At 34.9% G+C, this 14,236-nt stretch overlaps 2 protein-coding genes across 3 annotated transcripts; one reads left to right on the top strand and one right to left on the bottom strand.

The window, feature by feature from the left end:
- The first annotated feature begins 1,322 nt into the window (after positions 1-1,322).
- LOC122311733 (protein EI24 homolog) lies at positions 1,323-6,116 on the top strand. Of its 2 annotated transcripts, none has more exons than XM_043126380.1 (12): positions 1,323-1,583; positions 1,787-1,852; positions 2,389-2,539; positions 2,904-2,956; positions 3,313-3,447; positions 3,564-3,627; positions 3,829-3,914; positions 3,999-4,081; positions 4,661-4,737; positions 4,871-4,986; positions 5,518-5,612; positions 5,751-6,116. In XM_043126380.1, exons 1-11 carry the CDS (start codon positions 1,462-1,464, stop codon positions 5,582-5,584), a joined length of 1,020 nt encoding a protein of 339 aa, XP_042982314.1. In that variant the 5' UTR covers positions 1,323-1,461; the 3' UTR covers positions 5,585-5,612; positions 5,751-6,116. The 2 variants fall into 2 exon arrangements, with proteins under 2 accessions (XP_042982314.1, XP_042982313.1); XM_043126379.1 differs by having other exon boundaries at positions 5,518-5,619.
- Positions 6,117-11,264: 5,148 nt separating this feature from the next.
- Positions 11,265-13,596, bottom strand: LOC122311611 (transcription factor TCP8-like). Its single transcript, XM_043126218.1, has 2 exons — positions 11,730-13,596; positions 11,265-11,621 (listed from the first exon to the last, which is right to left on the bottom strand). The coding sequence occupies exon 1, from the start codon at positions 13,315-13,317 to the stop codon at positions 11,755-11,757; it is 1,563 nt and encodes a 520-aa protein (XP_042982152.1). The 5' UTR covers positions 13,318-13,596; the 3' UTR covers positions 11,265-11,621; positions 11,730-11,754.
- Positions 13,597-14,236: the final 640 nt, after the last annotated feature.

The raw sequence follows: 14,236 nt of genomic DNA, 5'->3' as shown, positions 1-14,236 counted from the left end.
TGTAAAAATGGCTTTTCTTAAGCAATTAAAGGATGTTTGAAGAATGAGAATTTTATGAATAGTAGTGAAATGATTTGTGAATAATAATGAAATTGTTTTAATTAAAATTTTATTGAGTTTTGAGAAAGTAGAGAAAAAAATTACATAAACAATATTATAAAGTTAAAATATTGGTAGAATATAATTTTCATTTTAAATTTTAAAAAAGTTGAATTGTTTTTTGTGTTTTGTTTGTAAAGTTTAGAATAGTTATAATGATTAGACTAAAAAGTTGAAGATTTAAAATTAAAAAGTATTTATGTTAGAGTGATACTTGGAAAGAAATTATGATAAATTTTTAGATAAAATGAGATGAATTATGTTTTCCAAACAATCCATTAGCCCTATTTAGAAGTTGGACTGAATTGAGATTAAGTAAGTTTAGTTTAATTTTAAGCTGAGTGTATTATCCAACTACATAACTCTAGAGCATTGACAATGGTCTAATCTAAAATTTGGCTAAAAGTTGAGATTTTGGCTAAAGTTAAAAACATTTAATATATTAATTCACATTGAACTATTCATCACAAAGTCAAAATAACAATATAATATTATTTATTTTAATAATAATTTTGTTAATATTTTTTTATATATTTTTTGCAAATGCACTCTATATATTAATTAATAATTTAATTTTTGCTTAAAATTATTGTTTCCAAACTATTTTTTATATCAACCTAATTATCCAACATAACGTAGCCTATTACAAAAAATATTTTATGAATATTCTCAATATAATATAGCTTTGTTTACTAATAAAAGTTTTAAAAATAATTTATTAAAGTCTTGTTGATTATTTGTGAATAAAATATATATTTGATGGGTAAATAATGACTCTCTAACTTTAAAAATTATTTTATTTTAGATTTACTGTAGCTCACAGTCTAAACTAAAGATTTTTAGCTACTCCATTGCATGTCATTTAAACAAAATTTAGTTATATTTTAGATTTCATTGATATTTGACTAGTTTAATGCTAATGCTCTCAAATTGTTAAACCAATCTCAATTTAAAACTTCTTTACACGTAAAATTTACAATTATTTTTAATTTAACACTTCTTTATATGCAGAACTTATAACATTTTTAAACTTCTCATAAATAAATCTAAACTTATATTAACATCTAATACATTCAAACTCATATTAAGTGGGCTCTATAAAATTTATTCTACTATTTCGACTTATTATTATTTATAAATAATTTAACTCATCTCAACTTGACTCAACTCAAGATCCAAACGGATCTACTTATATACATGTGGCCCAACCATTATTCGTAGCTTCGAAATATTGGTGAACTCACAAGTCACCTTGTAACTTCCCCAGGCAACTTATGTTTTGGTCAAGCTGTATAGCCTTCATGTCTCTCAACTTTTTCCGTCTCCGTCTTTCCCCTCTCCCTCCTTCCATCTCTCTCTAAAATGGAAGCCACTAAACCAGCCATGAAGCTTTGTGGCGCAAAACTAAAGCAGGCGACGCTGCTATGGCTCGAGGGTTTCATCGAGGCCTGTTGTCTCCATCGGGTTGTCATTCTCTGCCTCAGGTCTCCTTCCTTTTCTCTAATTATCGACTTCCTCTGCATGCTTTCGCTTCTAACTACCTCTGCTTCCGTTTGTTTTGAGGAAAAAAATAATTGAAGATAAAAGGAAATACGGAGGTTTTTGATTATGGAAGAAGACCAGGGTCCAGATTTTATTTTTTAGTTTTGGGTTTACCGTCTCAGCATATGTTTAATATATTGTGCAGGTCGAGAAAGCTTTTGATCAGGACAGGGCAATGTTTTCTACTTAATGGTTTTATCTTTTTAGGAAGGTAACCTCCTCTATCTCTTTAGATGGTTTATTTGTATAAAAATCTTAATCTCAGTGACTTTTAAGAGCATTGCAAATATATTTGGTCCATTTGATTGGAGATTCAGTCGCGTTTATTTCAAATATATTTGTTCCATTTGATAATACTATTTGATAATTGAAGTTGAGAAATTGGGTTTGCTTTGTTGCTTTGAAAAATTGGACATAATCATCCCGTATTTTTTCGTATTTTATTGTCTTATGAATTTCAATTTTCTCCCTAGGATTTCTAGCAAAATTAAAACTTCCTCCTTTCGAAAATATTTTTAAATACCGCTTTCTATTTGATGAGTAGTGTGATAAATGGAAGTGCATCATCTAGTTGTTACCAACTAGCTTGCCATGCGCCTTCTACAGTAACACAGTTATTTGGCCTTCGGTTCCCAATTCCAACGCAATATTAACATGTAAGAAGGCCTCTGTTGGTTATGACCAGTACATCTTTTATCTGGCATGTAATGATTTAATAATTTAAATATCTGCCATATTTCTACGCAGTATATTTGTCCTGAACTCAGTTGTCATCCCAATGCTTCAATGGATATTACCTGATCAGTGCTCGCATATTAGTTCTCAATTACCTTGCTCCTTTGATGGCATTTTAAAATTTTACTCCATCCTACGTCGTGGAGTCGTACAACTTTTTTATGTAAGTATCAGCAACTCAGTATCACTTTTGTCTCATTGGGATAATTATTTCTGGACAATCTCTTAATTGAGCTTCTTAGATGGATTTTTATTGTATTTGACCCTACCCATTAAAACCTTTGTAAAGGAAGCCAAAAAGTATATTTACTCTTAATCTTATTTTGAATGATTCTTGAAGCTTGTTTTCCCCCGATAAGAAGGCTATATAATAAAATGCCATATTGGAAATAACTTCTTGACATGGTTTAGATTTACAATGTTTATTTGTGCCTTTTTTCTTCCGTATGGAAAAACCTTATCTCTCTCAGTTTATTTTGTTCACTTTGACTGACCCGACTCACTTTTTTCTTATTCTTTACTTGCAGGTCTTTTGGTTCTACCCAATGTATGTGTTCAGCATTATCTTAAGCAATATATGGTATGGCTTTCCCTTTTTTACAGCTACATTCCTTGATCTATGTATATCATTGATGGTTTCAGCTTGGTGCCTATAGCTACGAGTTGGACCTTGGTTGGCCACAATTTTGTCTTCGAATGTCTATGGTCATCACTGTTTTATGAAGTGAATAGAATTATTCCATCTCATTACTAGGCATTTAGAGTTCTGCTGGTCATCTAATCCCATAACTCATGACACCATCCATAGAATAGAAAAAGAGAATTAGCGGATTCAAGTTACTGTTAATTTCTATGTTTACCATAAATTCAAGTGGTTCCTTAAAGCTTAATTTTGGTTTATCCTGGTCTGGAGTGTTAAAAGATGTCTTCATTCAGGTACAATGACATTGCAAAGTTTGGTTTTGCTGCAATGGGGAGATCTGGACCTTCAAGAGTGGAACCTACAAGTCCAAGTGAGACATCTACCGTACAGAATACAGTTCACGCAGAAAGACTTGCTGGCCTAGGAGGGTAAAGTTGGTCACTATTTGATGTCACTTTAAATGGATTATTTACTGCTGATTGCAGGCACTTGTTCACAGAATCACAAATAAGAATTTAAGGCTCATTTGTTCATGTCTGCGCAGGGTCATGGTTGGAATAGGAGAGCAGGTGTATTCAGTTCTTCTTTTGAGCTTCTTCTTCCTAGAGGTGAAGTATATCATTGTATTATTTGTATTCCCGTGTGTCTGTCCATCTATTATATTCTGATGAAGCTTTCACTGAGTTTCAAAATTTACACAACTGTAAGCGTATTATATCATCAGATATAATTTTGATCTCTCAATGTCACTTTGCTATCTCCTTAATTTTTTGATGAAAAACATGATAGATGTTGAGAACTACATGTAGGTATTTGCTACAGGGTTCATACCTTATGTGGGGAAAGTACTCAATTTCCTACTCCTGTCCTGGATGTATGCCTACTACTCTTTCGAGTATGTGGTTCGTGTCCTCTGCTATTCAATCTCTTGTGCTCACGATGGGCTAGATAATGACTACTAAAGCTTTTGAACTTTCAGATACAAATGGAACTTTTCTGAAGTGGCTCTGGACAAAAGGCTGTATTACTTCGAATCTAACTGGGCATTTTTTGCTGGTTTTGGTAATTCCTTTTCTACCTTTTCAGCAGAGTGAATTGCTTAATTTAATTTTGTCAAGTACCTACTAGTTTCACATGGAAAAATTAACTGTTTGAATACACTGGCTTCTCTTTAGTTGTTTACTGATTCTATAACCTGGAAACTGAAGGTTTCAGTGGCTGGAGGGCCTCTTTTGAGTGGGGGAAGGAAGGAGAGTCCTAAGATTAATTTGCTTTAAAACTTAAAAAATAATGTTTAGTCGATTACAAAAAAAAAAAAAAAATTATGCATAGAAACTATGATTTTGGTTAAGCTTGAGGAACAGTGGTTGAACAGAATAGCATATTCCAGGTCTGTTATGGGCGATGAGAGGGGAAGGAAAATCCTAAGATTAATATTAAGACTTCAAAAATAATGTCTAATGGATTACGAAGCAAATTGTATTTATGCATAGAAACTATGATCTTGTTCATGCTCAGTTTTTGTTATTTGCATCCTAACATAGATGATAGGAATGCATTATTTCCATTTGTTTTCAATTCATATACTTGGGACATTTGGTGATCTGTGCAACACTGCTATTTTCTTTCATGGTTATCCAGGAAGCCCTTGTGTATTCGCTATATTCTTTTTCTCACCCCTTGTAAGCTATGGGGTTATGGCTATACTCTTTCCACTGGTACTCCTTTTTCTTTTATTCCTTTTTTCTATTTGATTATTGGATTCTGATTATTTTCCTCTTTGCTTAAGTTCAAAGTTGCTTCTATTGTTTCTTCAATGATCTGGGTCACTGTTGACATTGTGTCTTTCAGTTTGTTCTATCTGCAACAGGGTCAAGAGCTGAGCAGGATATTTCTTTTCAAAATACAAAATGGAGAGCTGCTGGATTGGGAAGGCTTCCAATATTTTATGCAGCTGACACTTTGTCGTAAGCTACCAACTGTATTCTTGCTTGAAAAAAGTTCTCTATTATTTGCTATAAGCAAGACATTTAAGAAATAATGGAAAACTCAAAATAAAATGGAACATTGCAGATTTTATTTGAGTGCCTCAAAACTACCCACTTTGTGGGTCATTAGCTGCTTTTTCTTTTCAGAAGTATAATGCTTAACTTACTGTTTAGTTGTGATGTAAACAATGGAACTAGTTTAGAAAAATCTTTTTTGGTTGGGTTTCTTAGACAATTTGGTGGATGATTTTCCTATCTAAAAGAAAGAAAAAAGAAGAGAAAACAATGGGCTAGGCATTATGCAGCATTAATTTTTCTTCAGCGGTTTATTCAAAGTTGCAAACATGAGTGAAGATGTTGGCCTGGGCAAATTATTCCTGGAAGCCTACAGCAGATTCTGCTTAGATAGGACATATTTATTGTCCTTGAAGAAGGAAAACTGGAATTGTCTGAATTTTCTGATTGTAAGACCCATGTTTCTGCATGCCTTGATTGGACCATGTTCTGTAGGCTGCTGGCGTTGTCTCTCTTGCCATTGGAATCTCGGGACCAAATGCAAGAAAATAAAGCACATTAAGAATTCTGACTGAATGCTAGTACAAGTTGTGAGTAGTAAGTTTCTAAAGTTTATAAGTGAAGAAATTGAGCTTTCAATGTATCCTTTGACTTGCCATTCAAATACCATTTTCTGTTAAATGCCATAATAATTCATTTGTCAATTTCATTTTGTAATGGTATGACAGGATAAAATGCATGTTCCAAGCAGATGATCAACTTCTGCAGAGTGTGTATGTAAAGCTCGGAGGTTTAAATTCTGCTCCTTCCCGTATGCAAGCGTGCATGTGTACAGTAATATTCAATTAATGAAAAACTGTTTATTGCTGAGTATCGATGGTCAAGTTTGTTTTGGGAGATTGTTGGTAGGGGAAATGTCTCAGAGATGAACTGTAATTGCGTCCCGCAAAACTGTATTATGACAGTTGCTGAAATGATTGAATACAGGGGTAAGAGGCCGAATTCATGCTCTCATTTCCAAAGGGATGTATAAGCTAGTATTTTCCTATGCAGTTCTTGCACACTTCTGTTGGTATACAATAAATCTTTCCGTATTCTCTCTCTACAATGTAGATTATCTTTAATCAGAATCCATTTCCCACAAATATATATTCTAAAACAACTTCTAGAGTTTGGCGCAAGTGGTAAAAGGCCTTAGACTTGAGGGTATGCTCCCCCAAGTCTAAGATTTCAAATCCCCGCAAACATTCTCTAGGGATCGGATTGAATGATTTTTTCATTAAATTAATCAAGGTGCACTTGCAGAAAATTTCTTGTTGGAGGCTTGTGTACCCCTATGATTAATTGGGATGCTGTTTCGGATACCCGGTGCCAATAAAATATATATATATATGTTCTAATCTAGGCAACGCAGCATCATTATGCAAAAGGGCAACCAATATTCTTTCGCTGTCTACATCTGTGTCTGGTGTGGACATGCAAAATGTACAGGTAGATAATGCTGTTGCATTCATTATTCGACGTTATCCGAAGCATGTTTTTTTGTGTAGTGGACTTTTCACAAACATCGGATAGGCTTGGGGACTTCGTGACCGGTGACCCAAGTCCATGGGTTTCTTGAACATAGAGGGAGGAGCCCTCACGGCTTTGACTAGTCTCATTGACGATAAAGATGTGTTGATTCTAAACAATTCCTACCACAGAAATGGAGTTTAGGATTTAGTAGGCCTATCGTTCTGGTTATTACATCCTCCTTCCACTCCACGATGCTGGTCCTTTTTTGCAGAATTCAAGTTCTTGATTGCAAAGCGATGAATTATCGCAAGTTATAGGTAATGTTACGTATAGTCGTGGAGTATGTAAATATCGTGTAGTCGTTTTGAAAAAAATAAAAATTTATTTTTAAAAAATTAATTTTTTTTCAAAGTGATTACACAGTATTTACACACTAACGACTATAACTATCATTTTTCTTCTATAACTATATATTTATTTTAAGACGAAGATGCTATTCTCTGTCATAAATTTTATTATTTTTAACCACACTTGCCAATGTGATACATTTTAAGTAATTTTATATTTGATATATATTTTTTTATTTATATATTAAAGCAAATTTGAAGAATGGAAATAAAGGACAAGGTAAAATGGGTAAATAGGTAGTTCACTAGTAATCAAATGTATGGATGGTAGTTCCTCCGATTCATCTCACGAACGTGTTTCCCATGAGTTTCTTTTTTTTTTTTCTTTTCGTTTCTTTTGTGTTGTTTTCTTTTCTTTTCTTTTGGGTTGTCATTCTCCTTTTTGAAACTTCATTCGGAATCTAGTGGGTAAGAATAAGGGCATCCCACGTTGCCACTAGAAAGCCTGTTGAGCTATTAAATAAAGAATAAGCAAAAGCAAAGAGAGCCAGCCACCAAAGCAGCAGCAGCCTCTAGAAGGAAGTTAAAACGGGAATTGATGATTGATCTACAGATGGTTTGCATGTCAACTTCCCTTAATTTGGGAGACAAAACCCCGAGCGTCACCTAAACTCCATTTATTTGCTGTATCTATGCCTTTCTTGCTGGCCCCTACTGAGCTATAATTTATTATTATTATTATTATTATGAAAAGCCTACGTATGCATATATAGTCACGAACATGCATACTTATGAATAGTTGAGAAAAAAATATATATATATGAATAGTATTAGTGTGCTGGCTGACGATGGGGTATCATTAATATAAATTAAATTTTATATTTTCTTTTTTTTTATATTTTTTTAAAAATAAAAAAAATAGATATCAATACATTACAATTTACTTCTTTAATTATTAAATAAAAAAATTAAATACACTACAGTCAAAATGAGAAAGAAACTCATGAAGATACTACTAAAATAGCCATACGGTTCCCGACCTTGATCTGATAATGAAACCTGACAGGTTGTATGCAGGCAACGTGCTGAAAAGCAACCTACAATTTAAGTTCGGTAATAGAGAATTTTAAGATTTAAAAAAAAATATTTTTTATTGTTTTAATATTTGAAAAAATTAAGAAAAAATTAAATTATTTATTATATATTGTATAGAGATTTAGAAAAATTATAATAATAAAGTAAAAATTTTAAACTTGAGATGATAATTTTTATGTACTCAATTCACAGTCTTTTCCTTAAGAAAATACAAGAACAAATTATATAATCTCTTTCTAACAAAATAATAATAATAATAATAATAATAATAATAATATAAATATGTAATCGGTGATTCAGTATAAATATTTAAAAAATGGAGAGAGAATTTCTAAAAAAATTGACTTAAAATACTCCAATGAGTAATCCGATATGGGTTAAAAAATAAGGGTTTTTTAACTAAATTATTATTGGCATACCAAAGTGCCGAAGTCAATAAAGAGAGAGTGTGTAATGTCTCCACGCGTTTAGTCGCTTTTCACATTCGACCAAATTCGCACTTATGACCTCTATGATTGGAGCACGTGAAGCGCGTGACTTTTATTTATTCCAAAATCCAAACAGATCTATACTTCAGCTTCTTCTTCCACGTGAACAAGCCAAAATAAAAATCATCCTGGCCGTCCATGCTCTTCTACAGATCGTCGCTCATTATTATTAATTCATCTTAGCTCCTTTCCTTGAACAGTAATCTGAACCCATTTTTATTTTTATTTTTTAATTACAAAGGTCAAAATATGCACTTCCATTCAATTTATTCCGTTAATTAGAATATCGAATAATACTCTCAACTCTACCTTTTTCTTGCGGAAATTACGGATTCGTGGGAGGGCTACCGACGTATAAATAAGTGATTTAAATTTCGTACCGTATTAGTTATTGATTTAATATAAAAATTTTATTTATTTTATATCAGTCTAAATACCAGCCGTACTAGTAGATACCGATCATACTAGCTAATATTTCGGTCTGTCGGTATTCCGACCTTTATTTTTTTTCTCATTTTTTTCAAACTACAAACTTTTTTTTTATCTCTAATTTAGACCAGATTATTTATAATTTATATATATTTATGTATAATTTATTCATATATAGACTATTATTTTAGAATATAATTAATATATATTTATATATATAATTTATTCATATATTGACTATCCCAAAACAGTACATAAAACGATACTGGTATCAAAATATTTTATTCTAATATTTTGACCGATACAGCATCTGGTAGGGTATTCAAAGCATTGATACAAATAGTAGTGCAATATGTACTTGTATGTGAATCTCACGTCAATATTGGAGCCAGCTAGTGACACTTCCCGCAAATTACTACGTACCCATATTTTGCTATAAAATGGATCTCAACTTACTTCCCACAAAATAGGAAAAATAAAAGGTAAAACAATAATCAATTAGAAGTTTCACCCCATTGTTAGGTTAATAACGAGTGCTGAGAAAATGGCAAAAATATATAACTATCTTCTTCTTCTTTTTCTTCTTTTTTAAATATCTATATTATTAATATTATTTCATTTAGTTACCTTAATTCCCTTGCTCTTAAGAATGATATATAGAATCGAATGTCGAATCAAGACCCTCTACAATGTTTTGATCAAATGTTTTATAGACTACCATTTATATGGAGATAGTTAAAGTTTATGGACCCTACAATAGTAAGTATTGCCAATGAATAAGATATTCAATATTATTTGAGTAAAGAAAATGCTAGTATATCGCCGGGTTTGCCTTCTCATATATTTAATTTTTTTAAATTTTTTTGTTGTACTTAATAATTAAGAAAATAATTTTTAGTGTATTAATTTTTTTTTTATTTTTAAATCTATTTAAATATATTAGAAAATGTAAAGAAGAAAAAAATAAATTATTTTCTTTATATATTAGTGGATATATTTAATAGTCAAAGCTAGACGGCATCCTAGCACTACTCTTGTTACTCTTTGAGTAAAATCTTGTATCTTCAATTCTTTATTAACATGATATACATATATATAATATTATAAGTGCGTATGTGCGTATAAATGCGTTTTATCTGCAAAGATTCCCTTTCTTTTGGGTCACCGATGCATGTGGTGTACGTACGCACGCATTTAAACGGGAAAGAAAAATGTAAATAAGGGAGAACTTTACCAGGGAGTGAATTCAAATAAACCAACAACTCAGTAGTCAGTACTCATGTAGGGACATGCATGTACAGATATTGGAACTCGCTAAGAAAAAACAGAAATAATAATAATAATAATAATAAAAGGTATTGGGTAATCTTAAGAAACCGTACCCAAAAAACCCCCCACATTGTGTTGAAATATATAAAAGGGTAAAATGATTAAGCAATGAAAATGAGAAATTCATCTGAATTGACTGTTCAAGTCAACACATGAGAGCAGAAGTCACCCTCAGAGTCTTTGGCTTTAACGACAACGTCATAAATTTCATCTTTTGATATATATAAAAGTCCAAAAAAAAAAAAATCAATACTTCATGGTATGATTTTACCGAACAATCCACCATTCAAATTAAGAAATTATATTCGCTGAAAATTTGGAAGATATTCAGTAGATCTACGGTTCTGATTGAAAGACGTACAGTACGCCTAGAATTTATTGACGAGGAAAGCAGCTAAACATACTCTTTTTGTTTTGTTTTTTTTTTTTTAATCAGCTAAACATACTCTTAGTTGTATGCAAATGATACCTCATTATCATCATGCATGCAGACTTACAGTTTCCCACGAGCCAAGTGGGACGAATGCTTAGGAAAAATAATGGGAATGAAAAAAAATAAAAAAAAATAAAGAGTTGAAACCCACCTGACATGCTGTTTGGATCTTTCTTTAAAGTCACAGAAAGAAAGTGGGAGGTAAGTAAACTCTAGCATGTGTTTGTTTTAAAATTTTATTCTCTCTCCTATGTGAAGGATAAAATTTTGTACTCCATTATTGTATCTCTCTCTCTCTCTCTCTCTCAGAGACAGTCACACATATAAAGAGCTTTACTTGGCTGCTGCTTGCTGCACTTCTTTCCTTGTCCTATCTGCTTCCTTTCCATCTCTACAAGAATGAAGAATCACAGCTAGGCGTTGAGGTTTATGAATTTATCTGGGAATTTCTTCGTCTCAGAAAGATTGAAAAGAGAACTTAAAAAAGATTCTTGCCCATTTTTCTCGCTGTATTTTGAAAGTTACGAGAGTGAAAAGAGATGCTTTATACGATGTTATTCGTAAACAAAAATAGAAAAAGAAACAAAAAGGCTCATACATACTATATTAACACAAAAAGATCAAACTTTAACTCTTAATTCCTTTTGGTTGTTCTTGTTTCCCATTTTTCTTGTTTTCTTTTCCATTTTCTCATACAAACAAAGCAAATAACAATACTAAACATGAACAAATATCCTCCTATACAATATCTCTCTCTGCCTGTTCCTTTTAGTCCCTTCGGACCAAACTAATAAATTACATCTCAGACTCCAAATGATCAATCTAGACAAATCCCAAAAACACTTGGAAAAAAAAAAAAAAAAAAACTCAAAGAACATGACTAGAATGAGAACTAGGAACCCCTTTCCTGATCGGACGACGTTTTCAAGAACTCAACTCATCACAAAAGTTCAACTTCCAAATCTGCAAAACAAAGCCAACAATCTCTAGCTCCTGCTCCCAAAGAACGAAACGTAAAAAATGCAAAACAAGCTGTTTTATACATAATATTATTGTATAAGAGCGACTAACCAACTCGTATATTTAATTTGGACTTTCACTGAGAACTATTAGGGCCTTCATCTCCACTATCATTAGCTTGAGGCTGGTGTTGATGATGCTCTAATGGGTGATTATGCTGGTCAGAATTCATATTCAAACCACCTGATCTAGAATATGCATTGAGAGCAGCCAACATTCCCAAATTGGACTCCGACACTCCAAGCCCAAGATGCTGAGAGGGTTGCTGCATTAACATGGAACCCAGTTGTAGAGGACTCGCTCTACTGCCTTGGAATTCAAGACTGCTGCCTGGAAGATTGAACCTTGAAATGAAAGGCAGTGGTGCTTGCAATGTGTTACCGCTCGCTGTTGGCGCAGCGGGAAAAGTCCACATATGTGGTTCTGAAGGACCAGCCCCAGAAGTGGTGATGGCGACGGACGGGCCACCTGAACCAGCGTTAACGGGCAGCATCCAGAATGTGGCGGGCAGGATATTGGACGGCCTAAGCAACCCCGAAGATCCTGCCTCCTGCACCTGAGCTTTCGGTAATTGTAGGCCACTCTTGAAAGCCTTATTCCCTGAAGGCGAGTTACTTTCTCCACCTCCACTTTCACCACCTTGTGGTTGAGTATGTGTATCTTCCTTGAATAGATCTTCTCTGAAGCGCTTTCTCATATAATTCTCTGTGGAATCTCCGCCGCCACCGCTCTCCCCACCACCACCACTACCGCTTCCGCCGCCACTGGGAAGCGCTTCTGCTATTTGATCAGCTGTCATAAGATGTTGCTGCTGCTGCTGCTGTTGATGAAAACCTAAAAAAGACGGGTGAGTGAATCCTTCTTCGTGGTAAGGATGGTGAGCTAGAGCCAAAGCGCCATGAAACGAATGAGAAGCAGATTTTGATGGAGGAGCCGAGAGCGTGGAACCGCTGCTCCGAAGCGAGACGTTGAGGGTGGAAAAATTGGCTGGGATTGTACCAGTTCCGGTGGCAGCGATAATTGCCGGTTCGGCCTGCTGTAGCAGCCACTCGATAGTCTCTCCGTCAGACTTGTGGCCCAATTCTCTGGTCAATTGGAAGACCCTGGCGGCGCATGTGGCCGGCATTCGGATGCGGCGGCCTCGACCGTCGACCTTGGTATGGCGGTCCTTTGTGGATCGCTTTACTGGGGTACTGGTTGTTGTGGTAGCTGTTATAGTTGTAGTTGTTGTTACAATCGGTACGATTGACAATTCTTGTTGTGGGCTCTTCTTTATGGAGTCGAGGAGGGGAGCGGATCGGGTGGACGCCGGGTGGGAGTCGGATCTGGTGGCGATGGCGAGGGAGGCGTCTAGGGCAGTAGAGGTAGAAGTGGAGGATGATGAAGAGGAGGAGGGCAAAGGAGAGGAAGATGAGGAAGTGGATGCACCGGCATGGGTGGAGAGGCCAGCTTGGATGGAGATGGAGCCCATAAAGGGTCCTCCTGATCTGCCATCAAAAGGGACCACAAGGTGAGAAGAAGTGGACTGGTTTTGTTGTTGCTGTGGATGGTGGTGGTGATGATGATGGTGTTGTTGGTGGTGGTGGTGGTGAGCGGTGGTGTTGCTTTGCTTGTTGCTTTGCAAATCTGTTAGTTCCATTTGGTGGGGTTGGGAGGTGGGGTTTGAGGGGTCTTCTTTTTCTGGGTTCAAAGGTGATTGATCAAGCCCGTCTCTTTGCTCCTCTAACTCATCATCCCTCTTTGTTCTAGAGAGACACAGAGAGAAGAAAGGCAGGAGAGAGAGTGAGTCTTAAATTTCGCAGTGTTTGTGGGGTTCTTTCTCGGTTCGTGATTGACTGTTGTTTTTCCCTGAGCTGCGCGAGAGAGAGAGAGAGAGAGAGAGAGGAGCAGATGGGGACGTTGGAGAGGAAAAAGTAGCAGAAGCCCACTCGTGGGGTCTCGTAAATATAATGTTCAAATTCTTCCGTTGTTAGTTTCCTACACAGATATACCTCAGTTACTGATCTAATTTACCTTTAAAATGGTTGCTCTTCAAATATTTTATACACCAAATTATTTGAAATTGTAAACAAGAAATTCGCCATACCGATCTTTTAGCCTGAAAAAACCCAATATTATTTGGACCAATTGGTCTAAAAGGGTGGTCAACACTGTCTTTCCATGGTACAAGAAGTGCCCCCAACTTGTAAACAGAGGTGCATGCATGGCAAAATTCACCTCTTTCACTTGGGACCAATCCAAAACTCAACTTCTCCCTCCCTCTCCCATGCATCGAGGCAACAGTTTTGCGATTCAGAAAATGGGACTTTCTTCACCATGAACATGAACAGTCATAAACAATGCCAGTTTATTTAACTGCTGATTAAGTCAGGCTCTACGACAGCAATAAATAAAAGAAAGGAGCAAAAAAAAAAAAAAAGGGAAAGATGCGATTTGGTAAAAGAAGGGAGTGGCGTTTTGAGACCAGATGGCAGTGGTTTATTGGTAAATAGACGAGTCCAGGGCAACAAGCAGCTAGACAGCGCAGGTAAGCATCAGATAAAGCATCAAATGCAGTA

This window comes from Carya illinoinensis, chromosome 5 (assembly GCF_018687715.1).
Source record: "Carya illinoinensis cultivar Pawnee chromosome 5, C.illinoinensisPawnee_v1, whole genome shotgun sequence".
Lineage (NCBI taxonomy): Eukaryota > Viridiplantae > Streptophyta > Magnoliopsida > Fagales > Juglandaceae > Carya > Carya illinoinensis.
The sequence above is the reverse complement of the archived record's forward strand: the minus strand, read 5'-3'. Positions and strand labels throughout refer to the sequence as shown.

Bases quoted from the DNA above. Each gene is read 5' to 3' on its own strand.
- LOC122311611 (XM_043126218.1), bottom strand. From the start codon at position 13,317: ATGGAACTAACAGATTTGCAAAGCAACAAGCAAAGCAACACCACCGCT.
- LOC122311733 (XM_043126380.1), top strand. From the start codon at position 1,462: ATGGAAGCCACTAAACCAGCCATGAAGCTTTGTGGCGCAAAACTAAAG. The intron at 3,628-3,828 runs GTGAAGTATATC...AACTACATGTAG, and splicing joins TGAGCTTCTTCTTCCTAGAG to GTATTTGCTACAGGGTTCAT. The intron at 3,915-3,998 runs GTATGTGGTTCG...TTGAACTTTCAG, and splicing joins TATGCCTACTACTCTTTCGA to ATACAAATGGAACTTTTCTG.